General features: G+C 34.9%; 2 protein-coding genes across 3 annotated transcripts in view; one reads left to right on the forward strand and one right to left on the reverse strand.

Annotated features, from left to right (window-relative positions):
* Nucleotides 1–15027, reverse strand: part of Ano3 (anoctamin 3) — a 176855-nt gene that overhangs the window by 41440 nt on the left and 120388 nt on the right. The window lies entirely within an intron of this gene.
* Muc15 (mucin 15, cell surface associated) lies at nt 1901–14127 on the forward strand. Its single transcript, XM_090347984.1, has 4 exons — nt 1901–1985; nt 9863–10584; nt 12024–12173; nt 13609–14127. Exons 2-4 carry the CDS (start codon nt 9900–9902, stop codon nt 13767–13769), a joined length of 996 nt encoding a protein of 331 aa, XP_090204110.1. The 5' UTR covers nt 1901–1985; nt 9863–9899; the 3' UTR covers nt 13770–14127.

Raw genomic sequence — 15027 nt, forward strand, 5'->3', positions numbered from 1 at the left:
ACTGGAATGATAAGCTCTAAAATACGACTGGATTTATGTGGAGCCTGGTATATAGTTGAAACTATACCTTAGTAATGCTTCTTTGTTTGTTAAAATTTTCCCTTTTTAGCTTCAGCTCAGGTGACTTAACAAGGGTTTCTGATAAATAAGCTTAGTAGCAATGCAAGAATTACATTTAGGGACTGATTTTATCTTGAGACTCATTTCCAGAAGTGCCCACAATTGGGGAGGGTATTTTGTAAGGGTAATTCTAACCATTTGATTGTGGTTGTTGGGTTGCAATAATGAAAACATATTGAGTCCTGAATGAAAAACTAAAGATTACTGAAAGCTTAAATGTGGCATTATATAGTGAAAACAGAGGTGTAGCAAAAGTTCATGGCAATTTTTCTGCATGATGCAAGCAATGATTTTTATTGCCAAATCTGAAAGGAGTAATTATTTTCCTATGTAGGAAAAGGCCCAGGGATATTGTACAGCCAATGCTACAAGTTTATATTCAGTTCTCACTAGCAATAGGGGCAATAAACATACACACACACACACACACACACACACACACACACAAACACACTGGATTATTTTCCTACCAAGTAATTAATCTGCAAATAAGCAATCGAATTCTATGAAACCATTGCTCGGTTACCATTTGTTTAATTAAATTTAACTCGCTTTACTTCATACCAGTGCAAGTACAGCTTGAATATACTTCGAGTGAATATTTTTAGGCATTGATTTAATATCTAATAAACCCTAAAGCAGCCTTTGGACCTCCAAACATTTTAAACTATAGTTATACCTTTCCCACCTCGTCTTATCCCCCACCCCAACCTCCGGGATCCAATTAAATAGGCAGATTCTTTGCATCCAAAGGGAAATTCATTAGCTCCTGCGTTTTAGATGAAGTTTCATTTTCTCTCCCAGCAGCTTGAAATACATCTCCTGGCGCCAGTCCCCAAATATCAGTGTGTAGAATGTCACCCTTTTACCTTTCATAAGATGTGAAAGGCAGTGAAGGAAATGTGCCAGGTTGTTATTCAACTCCATGAGCTAATCAAGCATTAATGACCCAGGCATTTCTGAAACTCCCCAGCTTCTAAAGAGAGAGTAAAAGCAAAGAATACACAGGATAGAAACTACTTAAGGGAGAAGGTTCCTAGGGTTATTCAAGATAACATACTTATTCTCAGACAGGCCTCCCTGTGAGTTCCCAAACTCCCCTAAGTCAGGAAGAAACCCCACCTGTGGCTTCTAGAGTAAACACCACAGCATCCTCAACCATCCTGACACTCGTTCCTTCATTTTGTGTTCAATGTGAATTTCTACACAACTCATTGCAGTGCAATGTAATTAAGTCTCACCCTATGGACTATCCTGGATTTATTTTCCTTATTTTATTTTCCATTTCCTTTTTCGAACAAGAAAGAGCAGCCGCCTATGCTTAGGACTGAGAACAACTGAGCCAGCTTAGAGAAACAAGTAGTAATGATTCACTTGGGTTTCAACACCTGTAAGGGGAGCAAGGTGTCCTGAGCAGGTGTCAAAAAACTTGATCCACCAGTGGACATTACACACATAGCTGTCCTTTTACTAATGAAAGGGGAAAAAATGGACGCCCAGGTTTGCCTTCTCTTTTAAGAAACAGTCTGCCCTAAAGTTAAATCAAGAGACCTATGAAAAGGGGGACAGTTGGATCCTGTTGTCTTTATTTATTTATTTTTTTAATTTCCCTGTCGTTAAAGGTCTGAATAAGGTGATATCCTACAGCGTTAGAGCTGAAGAGCAGGTCAGTCAGGTTCTGGGGTGCTGAATTACACAAACAGCCAGCTAGTCAGCCCCACCTAATTTTGTGCCTGCCTTGCACCCTTCTCCATGCCACCGAGTCACATTTCACTCATCTGCTCTCCTCATGTACAGCAGACTCTTTCCAGCCAGGACCACTGTGCTATTTCGGTTCCCCTGGTAAACTCCTCCCTGTCCCGAAGGTAAGTGTGTACTTGCTGGGTTACTTAGGGCTTTCTTATTCTCTCCTTTATTTAGAAAAGTCAAAGTGACAGCACACCACCATCAGGCAAGTAGCTACAAGCGCCCTGGTAAAAAGCAGTTTACTGTTTCACTAAGTAACTAGGTAATGCTAAATGACCATTTGCACTTTCTAAAGGATGAAACTAGGGAAAGAGTTTAAATGGAAACCTTATTTAAAATGTAGGTGATTGCAGTACAGAATTTCCTCAAGAATGGTCCTAGGTAAGGACATCCAAATATTCAAAGAAGAAATACCAGTAGAAATAATAAATTGGACATTTAGACTTCCATTATGCATTTGGCTTAAAGGATTAGAATACAATTGACTTAAGAAAACGGCACATACAGTTAATCACGAACTTCTATAAGCCGTCTTTTTGTCCCAAGGTTTTCTTAAGTCTGTTAATACAGATGATATCTTGTGAAATAAATGTGCCCCATATGGACAGATTTCTTAAAGGTATTTTCTTTTGTGACTATGTAAAGCTTCTGCTCTTAAAGGGACAATGGTTTCCTGTTGACCCACTTTCTATTTGATCCATAGAACAGACAGGGAAATATGACAGAATTTGGAAACACTATGCCTAGGAATCTGGATCCAGAAAAAAAATTTAGAGGCATGTTTCTCAGCTTGAAACTCATGCACCTAATATTTAAAATATTGAAGTGTGACTGAGAATTCCTACATTAGCAATGTTCATGACATTCTTTTTATTTTGCTGTGGGTTTGCATTTTTTCCAAGTTTTTTAATTTGAAGAATACATATGGACTTTTCAAATTTGTCCAAGGCAGAAAGCCATACTTGCTTTTTCTCTATTTTTAAGGTTTTAGGGTAGAATTAAGCTTTCCTACATCTTCATCCTTCTAAAAGGAAATTTTTAGAAGTATAAAGTCTTACATCCTCATTTATGGTGACTCCTTTTTTATTTAGGGAAAGTAAAATACTTCAAAAAATCAAACCCACATTCAAAATATTGTTGAAGTGCTTAAATTTTGCCTGGAATATTAATTACATACATGGAAGAGTGAGTTTCCTTTAAGTAGAAATATACTAATCTTTCTTAATTTGTAGCCAAAGATCAGAAGCAAGAAATGAACAAGGAAAAGTGGACATGTATTTACTAGTTATTTCACTATCAAAATATGCTCTTATGTTATCCCTTCATTATATCTCAAGTAATGTTTAATTTAAAATTTCTTATTTTGATTGAGATTTCAATAACTCAAATTTCAAACTTCCATGGAAGGTTTAATTACTTGACCCAAACCAGAACATATCCTTATTTTCAATGTTTAGTATAGTGTGTGAATAAGTGCCATTACTTTCAGCCAAAGAAGCTAGAATGAATAGGAACTTTATGTGTTTAAGAAGCAATACTAAACAGAGTAGATGTTTATTTTCCTTACTGGCCAGAGATTTTTTTTCCTCCATTTTCTTTCCTTTGTGTACTTTCCATACAAAAGTAGAAATGTGAAACCATCGGTGCCAGTATCAATGAAAGTGTAGAAAATGTCCATTCTCTCTCAGCAGAAGAATTGTTTAAAAACTGAAGCACTACTTCTCAAACATAATCTGAAAGTTATTAAACACTACTAACCACACACAAAAAAATTCAATCTATAGGAAAGTTTAGAATTTGTACCTAAGACACCACAGGAGGAGCTTGAAATATGTTTTTTTTTTATTTCATGGTGATGGGACCCTTAGAAGTTTTCAAACTTGTGATGACTATAGCTCTGTTTGTAAGTTATACTTTCTGAATTTCATTGGAGGCTATACCCACTCAAAATGCTACCGTCCAGGTGCAAGAAGGGCAAAGCACCAGGGGGCTACAGGAAGTTACGTTGTTCTCCTGGTTTTCCCTCCACCTTACACACTAATTTTAATTTTCATTCCACCTTTTGTCTGATCTCACATGGCTGATGGATGAATCTGCTAAGGCTATATATGCTATTCTCTCTCCCTTGTCTGTCTTTTTTGTGATCTCTCTCTCTCTATGCATATATACATACATGTGTGTGTGTAGTGTATGTACATATATAATGTATATGTATAGTATATTTATAACATAATCCAATGGTCATACAAAAGTTGTAATACAGAGAAGATGGACCATGGACAGCCAAAGAGAAGCAAATATGTCTAAGTTGTCCTATAGGAAATGATTTAATTAGACTTTTGCAGCTTAATGCTGGAAAACTTTTTTGTTCCTGTCTCTTATTTATACTGGCTCTCTTATCAATCCTTGGCTGTGTCCGCTTCTTTAAGACAAAAGGTCAGATGTGTAATCTTGTTCTCCTGAAAGGAAGAGCAGAAACAGTTGTCTTCTGCTGTGATGTTAAAATGACGTGAGTCTGTCAGTCTCTACTAAATCATTCCCACACCTGTATTAATGTTTGAAATAATAGCAAATAGGGCCAATAGTTTGGCCTAGTGGTAGAGTGCTTGCCTAGCATGTACGAAGGCCTAGGTTTGAGTCCTCCATACCACAGATATAGAAAAAGTCAGAAGTGGTGCTGAGCTCTCATTCTGAGAAAGCCCGAGGAAAGAAATAATAGGAAATAGTATCTAACATACTTCCTTTCCCACTCATTCTTTTCCTTTGCCAGGAGATAAATTATAGTCAGTGACAGACTGTTTCTCGCATTTGGGATATTGATGCTTTAGGTCTTCAAGGTACAACAGAAACTAGGTGATAGGATGAAAGGGCTCCTTGGTGATTCAGTGTTACAGACAAGGTGAAACTGGAACAACAAAACTCACTTTGTTGCTGTGGTGTATGTGGATTCTCATTACGGAAAGGGAGGGATCACTCAGTGAAAGCCATGTTCCTTGTGTAACAAAGAGAACTAGAACTGCTAAGGGCTTCTCCTCCCCAAATTCTGGTGACCAATTTGTTTTTTTAAAAGGAGAGGAAAATAAGGAGCACTCTAGGGAGAGAAAGAGAGGGGGGGAGGGAGAAGAGAATTTAAATTCTACAGTAATGTGAAAAAAATGGCCAATTACAATTCACAAAGTAAATCACTGCCAGCAAATAATGGAAGACTCATTTTTTCAGAGTTCATATTTCTGCAAAAGTTCACATATCTATCCTTAAAACAAATAGAACTGTATTTTTTTTGCCAGTCCTGGGTCTTGAGCTTAGGGCCTGAGCACTGTTCTTGGGCTTTCTCAAGGCTAGAACTCTACCACTTGAGCCACAGCACCATTTCTGGCTTTTTCTATGTATGTGGTACCAAGAAATTGAACCCGGGTCTTTGTGCATGCTAGGCAAGCACCCTACCACTAGGCCAAACTCCTGGCCCTAGAACTGTACTTTTATATGTACTAGGAGAAATATCACTTAAAGAATGGCATGCTGGTCGGTTGTAATTTCTGGGGATAATGGCTCATGTTTTGTAAATGTGAATCTCTTTATCGACCTTGTAAAGGCCTGGTTAAAATAAAATGTATGGACAGTTGGAGTTTCTTGAGTTCAGGTAGGATGTATTTACTGTGTTTGGGAAATACTTAAGACTGAAAACTCTATACCTTCAGTGTTTTGAGGAAACTGGGGTTTTAGGGGCCTGGGAGTTTGTCCTAGTGGTAGAATGCTTGCCTAGCATGCACGAAGACCCAGATCCGACTCCTTGGTACCACATACATAGAAAAAGCTATTTTTTCACAACAAAGGCCAGTTTGTTCCTAAATATGTGTTTCATTTCTTCAGTTGAAGCCTGCAGAGACACATAGTATGGACCAGGGGATTTTTTTCATTATCAGTATAATCTGAAGAAAGGCAACATCTTTATGAGAACATTGGACCATTCCCCACCATCTTAAATGAAGTTCATGAACTAAATAAGGTCTCATCAAGACTGGATCCTGATCTTTTTCTACTTCAAATTTGTAGTAGCCTACTGAGTGCTAAAGCAAATATTCTTAGTCATTGGGATCAAAACCAAGGCACAGTGAACTCCTAGCATCTTCTTTGGGATTACTCAGGAACCAGAATGTTTCATACAAATCTGAGAAATTCTACAATATCCCAACAAATGCTTTCACACTCAGTTGAGTTTGCTGAGACACAAGTGTGACCACAAGTGTGCTCTTCAACATTAGTGTTCCTTCCCAATGGACTTTAGATAGGCTTCCTAAGGTCAGGACAGACCATCTCTCAAAGTTGTTTTTAGAATAATTCCATTACTAAGGAAGAAATGACACTAGCTGTCTGCACTAAACTTCATGATCAAATCATAGATTAGGCCTTTTCAGTATCTGGGCTTCTCCTGGCCATTTGTTATTTTGTTGCCCAGAATTCATTCCATCTCATTGTAACAACTCTGATGCTTCTCTGGACTATTTCTTGCCATTTTGATTCAAGTTTGCTCAGTGATATTCAGAGACAAACTGTCTTTACTGAGAATGTTTTAGCTTTGTCGGAAGAAAAATCTCACACTAGTTTGTCAGTATGTTGAATGAGCCAGTCAGAAAATGAAGCCAGTGCAGAGGAAAACAGAGCCAAAAGATGGAGAGACTTGAATCCTGGTGAAAATGTTTATGCCGCTGGATCCAGCTGTGCCCGAAGCAAGTATATCCCCTGGACTTTTCAGTTATGTGAACCAATAAATACCCTTTTTTGCTTAAAAAATAAGAAAGAAAAAGAAAAAGCCGAAGTGGTGTTGTGGCTCAAGTGATAAGAGATCTTACTATAAGAAAGCCCAAGGACAGTGCTCAGGCCCTGAGTTCAAGCCCTAGGTCTGGGAAAAAAATAGAGATTTTAAAACTACTCTGGTCAAGGCAAAAATGTCAAGAGATTGTGATAAACACATGACAGTAGGAGTTTGAAAAGCCAACCAGTTGCCAAAGTTTACACACTTTTGTAACTTCTTTTACAAAGATGAGTCCTGTTGTCCCTCCACACCACACATTCTGCATCCATGCACTCCACCAACTGTGGATTGAGGAATAAGAATGTGTGTCTATACTAAACAAACACAGACCTTTTTCTTGACAGTTTTCCTTAAATAATGAAGTATCACAGCGTCTTATGTAGTATTTACATTGTATTACACGTAATCTACAGAAGAGTTGAAGTAGTGAGAAGGATGGGAATATATAGCAAGCAAAAATGCAACCAGCTGATACAAAGGACTTGAGTATGTGCAAATGTGAATCTTTGGGAGCCAGTTGTGAAGGATAACTGCACAAATGAGCCGGAGCTCAGTTGTGCTAGGGCTTGAATATTGACCCTGCACTCCATCAGTAACCGTGAATGCTTGGACACATTATTTATATTCCCATGTTGGTTCTTCATTCATTTGTGACTAGAATTAGGACCTTTTTTTATTGTGTGATTTGGTAAAAAAAAAAAACTAAATGGGAAGGATGCATCATTTTAACTAATAAAACATGCATCTTTAGTTAAAATTATTTTCTGGTTATACTAACAATGTTCACCACTTAATCCAATTTACTTTGTTATCACAGAAAAGGGAATAAAATATAAGGAAACAGAATTGTCACAGGGAAAATTCCTTGCCAACACAGAGTTTCACCAGGAAAGCAAGAAGTGGTTTCCTTGTCAAACCAGTCAACAGCACCCTCGTTTTCCCACAAGTAACAATGGTTACTCTGGACATCTAACATTAGAGGGTATTTTTGGCTTGACTTTGAACTTTACATTTGACTTTTCATGAGTGAAACAATGTGGCCATTATGACTCTTATACAGGAAGCATTTTCTGTTGTTATAAATACCAGAGACTGAACTCAGGGCTTTGCCTTTGCTCGGATTTTTGGCTTGCTCTCTTTGCCTGTATCCTTCTCTCTCTCTTCCTTTCTTTCTTTCTTTCTTCCTTCCTTCCTTCCTTGCTTTCTTTCTTTCCTTCCTTGCTTTCTTTCTTTCCTTCTTTCTTTCTCGCTTTCCTTCTTTCTTTCTTTCTTTCTTTCTTTCTTTCTTTCTTTCTTTCTTTCTTTCTTTCTTTCTCTTTCTTTCTTTCTTCCTTCCTTCCTTCCTTCCTTCCTTTCTTTCTTTCTTTCTTTCTTTCTTTCTTTCTTTCTTTCTTTCTTTCTTTCTTTCTTTCTTTCTTTCTTTCTTTCTTTCAGACTTTCCTTAAGTGTCTTGCAGAGTAGAAGATATTTTGGAATTCAAAAGAACCTCACTTATGTAATTGTAACCCCTCTTTACATCAGCTTTACAATACAAAAATTTAAAAAATATTTTAGTATAATGATAAAATATTTTAAAAGGATGGAGTTCTTTCTAACAGCTTTTGTTGGAGAAATTCCATTATAGTGTATTCTTGATATGTGTTGCAATATTATGATAAGTATCTGTAAGTAAAAGGTGTATGTGGGAGGGGAAATCCCCAAAACAAAAATGTAATCAAAGAGAGTGTTGCCCCAATGAAAACTCTTCAAATCTGAAAGGGTTAGGGAGAGGTCCTAAGAAACAGGAGCCAACAAAATAACCTAAATAATAGCACTTGTACCATTTCCTTTTTCATAACTCCCTCAGTCCACTGGGAGGTCCTTCATAAATAGTAATAATAATATTAATAATAACAATAATAATGTCCAAGTCAAAGAGCATGAAATCTGTTCAGCACCTAATGAGGCTGGAATCAGCAGACTTGACTTGTGTACCCTGCTATCTCTTACCTCCCTAGATTTTAATCCCAATCACTTGAGGTTTTAGTTCCTTCTCCATAGAACCCAAATAACACAGCTGTTTTTCCTGTTTCAAGAGGTCAAGTGGGGGTCAAGTGAAATGATAATGTAAAGTCTGAGGCTCCTAGACACTACACAGATATTGTTATATGTGAATATTAACACATGGAGTTTACATCTTTTATGTATTTACTTTGGCCAATATTGTTCAGAATGCTTCGTCCTACATCATTATTTATTTATTTATTTATTTATTTATTTTCAGGGTAACGTATAGAGGGTTTACAGTTACATTCACCAGGTAGTAAGTGTATTACTTCTCACACATTGACACCCCCTCTCATGTTTTTGTCCCCATTTCTCTCCCCCCACCCTCTCAAAATCATCTTGTTTTCACTCTTTAGAACAATTCTGTCCAGTAACTTTGGGAAGCAAGTTGAAATTGTTATATATATCCTGAGGTATTATCTTCATGTATAATATAAGTATTACCTTAATGTATAATATAAGAGTTAAAGAAGAAAGTGTAGTATAAAATCTAAAGAATATCTTAATTCTCTCTAACTTGGGGTTAAATAGGAACAGAATGATCATGAAAATTAAAAATGGATGCTGGTTCCAAATTCAAGTCACTCAAAGTAGATAGCAGTAAAATGCATTTTAGTGAGTTGCCGAATGATTCACTTTATAGTACTGATATATGATCTTTAATGTATAACAATAATTTTCATAGTAATTATTCAAAATTAAATCTTTTAAAAACATAATTTTTGTCTGAGGAAAATGTGCTATCTCTACATGCCCTATACTTAAAATATTTTTTTAAAAATTACTAAGGATTTTATGTACACATCTTTGTGTACATTTGTGTATGTGTTTGAAATCATGTGTTGTATTTACATAATAACTTATCTGAAGCTAAATTAACTTTAAATACATTATCTGTCTAGACAAAGATTTTTCCTGGCATTTCCCTAGAAGGAAAGGAGAAATCTAGAGAAAGTATAACTGAATAACACTAATAACAAAAAAGATGTAACCCTCCAAAACAATATGTTAAACAAAGACTATATTATCAACTTAATGCTACATTTCTAGATGTTTATCTTTGGAAAAAATGTAGATCCATGTCACTCTGAATATTTCAATTAATAATTTAAGTAAATGGATCTTATTTCTTTTCAGATTTCTCTGAGTAAAACCAGTACTAAAGAAGGCTACCATGTTGATATTAGCCAAAATTGTGTTGGTTTCAACTTTGTTTATTTCACTATTCTTTGAGAGCCATGAGACACAAAATCTAGGAAAAAATACAAGCCAAAGTACTGCAAACATTTTGGAAATGATGAAAATGAAATCTGATCCTTTGAAAGGAAAAGTAAATGCAAATTCAGAGAACAAAAAAAGAAATATTTTGGATCCTAAGGCAAATAATGCCTCCTTCCCTTTGGATCTAGTCACAGCCAATGAAACAACAAATGCTACCAGTAACTCCTCAACTGAGAACTATACTGTGGGTCCAGTATCCCCACCAACATTTTCTGCAGGCTCTTCCTTGTCTCATGTTTCTAAGTTGCCTTTGAACTCATCTACATCAAGTGAACATCTTTTGCCAGCCTCAGTACAAGTGAATTCTACAGATGGCATGTCATCAGAAAACATCACTTGGTCTCTGAACAATTCCACCATGAAAATTCCTGACATTTCTGCCACAGTTGATGCATTATCCCCAACACCAGCTACTAATTCTGTGACCTTCCTGACAACACAATCACCAAGATGGCTCACCACAAGCAGTAATCCCTTCACTGGTTTTACCCTTTATCAAGAAAATACAACACTACAACCCACCTCAAAATTCACCAATAATTCAAAACTCTTTCCCAATTCATCAGACCACCAGAAAGGTAAATACAGAGATTGTATGATATTATGTGGCATTGATTCTCCAAACCAATCACATTGATTCAGCCAAAGGAACGTATCAGGCATGAAAAGTAGAGGAGAATGCTGTAGTACCAGTAGTTCTTACTTAAGAGCAGTGTGGGTGGGAACAATTATATTAACCTGAGATAGTAAATTAGCTTTAGGGATTAACTGAACATTTGCTAATCTTTATCTAGAGAGTACCAGAAGGCTTTGGGACAAATTAGAAGTTAGATAGGTCAAAGAAAAACACAGACAGGTACAGATCTCTGAAATATTAGAAATATTCATTTTCACTGAATTTTCCAAAGTCTATTAAGACCTTCATGTGTTTACTACTAAATAATTAAACTTTCAAGATATATGTATGAGTTTTAATTAAAATGAATAAATTTATAAAATTACCTGTTCATCACAAAGCAATTGAAACAATAATGGAATACATATTTCAAAAATCATTTAGCCAAGCTCAGCAAAAGGAAATCCCTTAATTTTTGTAATGCCTGAAAAAATTATATAAATTGAATTTAGTTATATGTCAATGTAAATTATTTATGCATATTTGTAAGTTTCATTTTGAGACTATATCAATTTTTTAAACTAAAATGTTAAATATCTAGTATGTAGTAATTTATTTATTATTTTTTTTTGCTTTCAAGTGTAGCTATGTATTTGAATGTTTAAAATGACTTGTACTGTTGTTTAACTACCATTTTTTTCTTTAAAACTAACTTCTAATGGAATGTCTTAGAAAGAAAGAAAAGAAAAAGAAAAAAATTAAAATAAAACACAATAGATCTCTACAGCTCAGAAAATAAAATAATATTAAGAACTTTATGGATTACTTTATCTTCAAGTAAATTATTCCATCAAGGTTATCATATAATAAAAATTTGAACTTCCTCTTAAATTTAGATCTTAATTATGACACATTTCAAGCATGTTGTTTGATCTATATTATATAACCTATATGACTGTATAATGAATTTTCTCTTATAGTAACTTTGTACTTGGGATTTTATAGAATTATTTTTATAGAATTATTGTGTATTATATACCCAGTCCTTAGTGTTTTGAATTATTTATACAAAAACTCAAAATTCATTTTGCCATAATGTTTCATCTGAGATCAGGACTTACGAAAAAATGAACATTCAGCAATAAAATCAGATCTTAATGCACATTGCATTTTTAATGTTAATATTAGTAAATCTCTTAATTAGTAGTCTTTTCTATTCTATAGAGAATTTATAGGATATTTGAATATTATGTTAATATTTGACCAAACATGCATATGCCACTTTTATCTAATTTAAAATAAATTATTAATCATTATTTGGTAGATACAATGTCTATATGCATCTATGCCATTTTTGATAATTATTTTCTTTGCCTTGTGAACATTATTTTTGTCTTCTAGAAAATAAAAACACAGGAATAGTATTTGGAGCCATTCTAGGGGCTATTCTCTGTGTGTCATTGCTTAGTCTTGTTGGCTATTTGTTATGTGGAAAAAGGAAAACAGATTCATTTTCCCATCAGCGGCTTTATGAGGAAAGAAACGAACCAGGTAAAATCTACTTTTAGAGCATCTCCCTGACACATTGGCTTTAATCCAGATAGAGTTTCATGACACAAACAATTGGAGAAAAATAATGCCAAAATAATTATCACTCTGTGACTAAAATTTAAAAACTTCTAGTAACTTTTTTTTCCTTTCTATTAAAAATTTAAAATATTTTTTATTGTTATAAAGATAATGCACAGGAGTTAGTTATGTAAGTCATATAATGCATACATTTCTTTTGGGGTTATGTCACCTCTTTAGTAACAATTCTTGTTCATTGTATTAAAACTGGTTTTAAATGATAATTCCAAGATCCAAACACATGTGTACAATTGAAATGTAATGATATAAAAATTAAAGAAAAATAGCCAGTTTTGTTTAAAAAAAAACCATGTTAGAAAGCCATTCTTTGTTATAAGATCTGTGAGCAGCAATAATTTGAACATTTTATTCTAATGTGGAAATCTTCTGGAATATGTACACACAGTAGCCTCATTTTAACCTGAATGACACTCTGAAATGCAGTAGCTAAAATATGCAAATGTGCACACACACACACACACACACACACACCTAACTCGTATTAGAAAATCTTAAATACATGACAATTTGTACCATCCAAAGGAAACAAGCCATCAAATAGTTTTTTTCTCTGTCTACTTTGAATGACTTGACTATCAAAATATTGTATGTGTAAAATAATAGCAATGGATTGGCAAATGCCCTCACTTTTTAAGAACTCCTTTTTTAATACCAGAAATTAAGAATTCTGAATATGTTCACAAGATTTTGGCAATCACAAGATTCAGAAGGAAATTTGGTGTATGTTTATAGTTCCATGTACAAGGTATTAGAGCATTTTTGTGTTGTGATTTCTCCCTTAATTCCTTTATTTTGAGTCTGTCAGCAGTGAAATAAGTAGGCAAATGACTAAGAACTTAGGGTTGAACTTAGGGAGTTATGCAGGCCCACTGGAATCATATCTGTAGCCATTTTGCATTAATTATTTTTCACTAGGTTCCCATTTATATATAGGCAATCATGAGCCCATCTTCCTATGTACACTTACCTGTGTTGGTGCAGGTGGGGTGACAGGCACGTAACACTATGCCTCATAAGTATGGGGATATCTTTGAGCCTGTGTAACCTCAAATCATGAGCCTCTCAGTCTCGGCCTTTCAAGTTATTACTAAAGGCATGATTTGCAGCACTCTGCTCAGCAGTGAATGTTTAGATGTACCAACATTCTCCTACAAATTGAAGTAATTATAATCTGAAAATTCTACTTATTTAAGTTTTCAGATGTAGTATCTGAATATAGGACTACTCAATCACCTTCAATATTTCCCATAATCTGGCAATGATCAGATTCCTGAGCATACATATTTCAGGCTGTCACAATAAGTTGTTCATTTATTCATTTATTTAATCTTCTCAGTTTTGCGATTAGACAACTCTCCAGAACCTTATGATGTGAGCTTTGGAAATTCTAGCTACTATTCCTCATCTGTGAACAATGCACCTGTGCCAGGAAGCCGAGAAAATGTGCAAGATGGCATTCCTATGGATGAAATTCCTTCACTTCGTCCCACAGTATGACGCCAAGGGCAGAACTATTGAAGAAAGAAGTGTTCATCCACATCCGGGCATTGTACAATCTCTTCCAGGAGATTATGAATAACCACTGTCATGGACAAAGGCAAGGAGAGCTGGAAAGCAGGAGACTAGTTGTACAATACAGAGGAAAGAGGGCATCAAAAAGTTTCCCTTTCTTAATAATTTCTGGCTGAGTGGAAACACAACATAAGCATCATTTGTATCTTGGCTTATTTTTGTAAGAAATCATTGTGGAATCAATTAAGGCTAAAAAGACATCTGATAATTTCAGAATAAAAATCTTCAACAACTGGGAACTCAAATTATATTTTCACATTAAAAAAAAAAACCCAGTGACATTGACTCTTTAACTGATTTTAGTCCTAGGTCCACCAAACAAGATTAGTGTTTTCTTGAGGAAAATTAAATAAAATAGTAAAAGCTTTGCAGCTATAAAGATGATAGGGCCCTGGGATTCTGTTAATGAGAAATTAAGATTAAAAAAAAGAAACACCTATTACCTTCACTTTTTCCCATTAGCACATACATCATCAAGTTATTGAATTGCCAAGGTAACAAGTACTGCATGCAGCAAGACCATTGTACGCAATTTGACACTGGCAAGATAAGTTATATATTTCCTAAATGGAGAATTTCAATTTATCCAAACACATATATTCTCCCTTTCTGTCTTCTCATTTACCTCTCTCTCTCTCTCTCTCTCTCTCTCTCTCTCTCTCTCTCTCTCTCTCTCTCTCACTCTCTCTCTCTATATATTATATATGAAAGAGTATATATGTAATATATGCAATACATATGAAAGCATGGTTATGAATATCTGCATATATAATTTAAATGATTCTAATAAAATGAAAATAGGATTTACTATATATTGATAGTATTGTCTGCTTAATACATGGAAAGGGTTCTACATTTCCAGAGTGTATGGAAGTAAAGATTTTAAAAAGATGAATGAAATTATTAAGCGAACAAAAATTCCCTGGTCATCACTTTTACAGGTGATAGTATCAGAAACTTTATCTACATTTTAATGTTATTAGTTGGTTTAAAATTATCAACTGTCTTTGACAAAGAAAATCTTAGTACAGCAAAGTCTAGACTTTAAAGATTAGAGAGGTAGGTCAAGAATTAAATTCTCAGGATGGGAATGTAGCTTAGTAGTAGCGTGCTTGCCTAGCATGTGTGAAGCCCTGTGTTTGATTCCTCAATACCACATAAACAGAAAAAGCCAGAAGTGTTG

This window comes from Megascapheus bottae, chromosome 16 (genome assembly GCF_031878675.1).
Source record: "Megascapheus bottae isolate mThoBot1 chromosome 16, mThoBot2.hap1, whole genome shotgun sequence".
Taxonomy (NCBI): domain Eukaryota; kingdom Metazoa; phylum Chordata; class Mammalia; order Rodentia; family Geomyidae; genus Megascapheus; species Megascapheus bottae.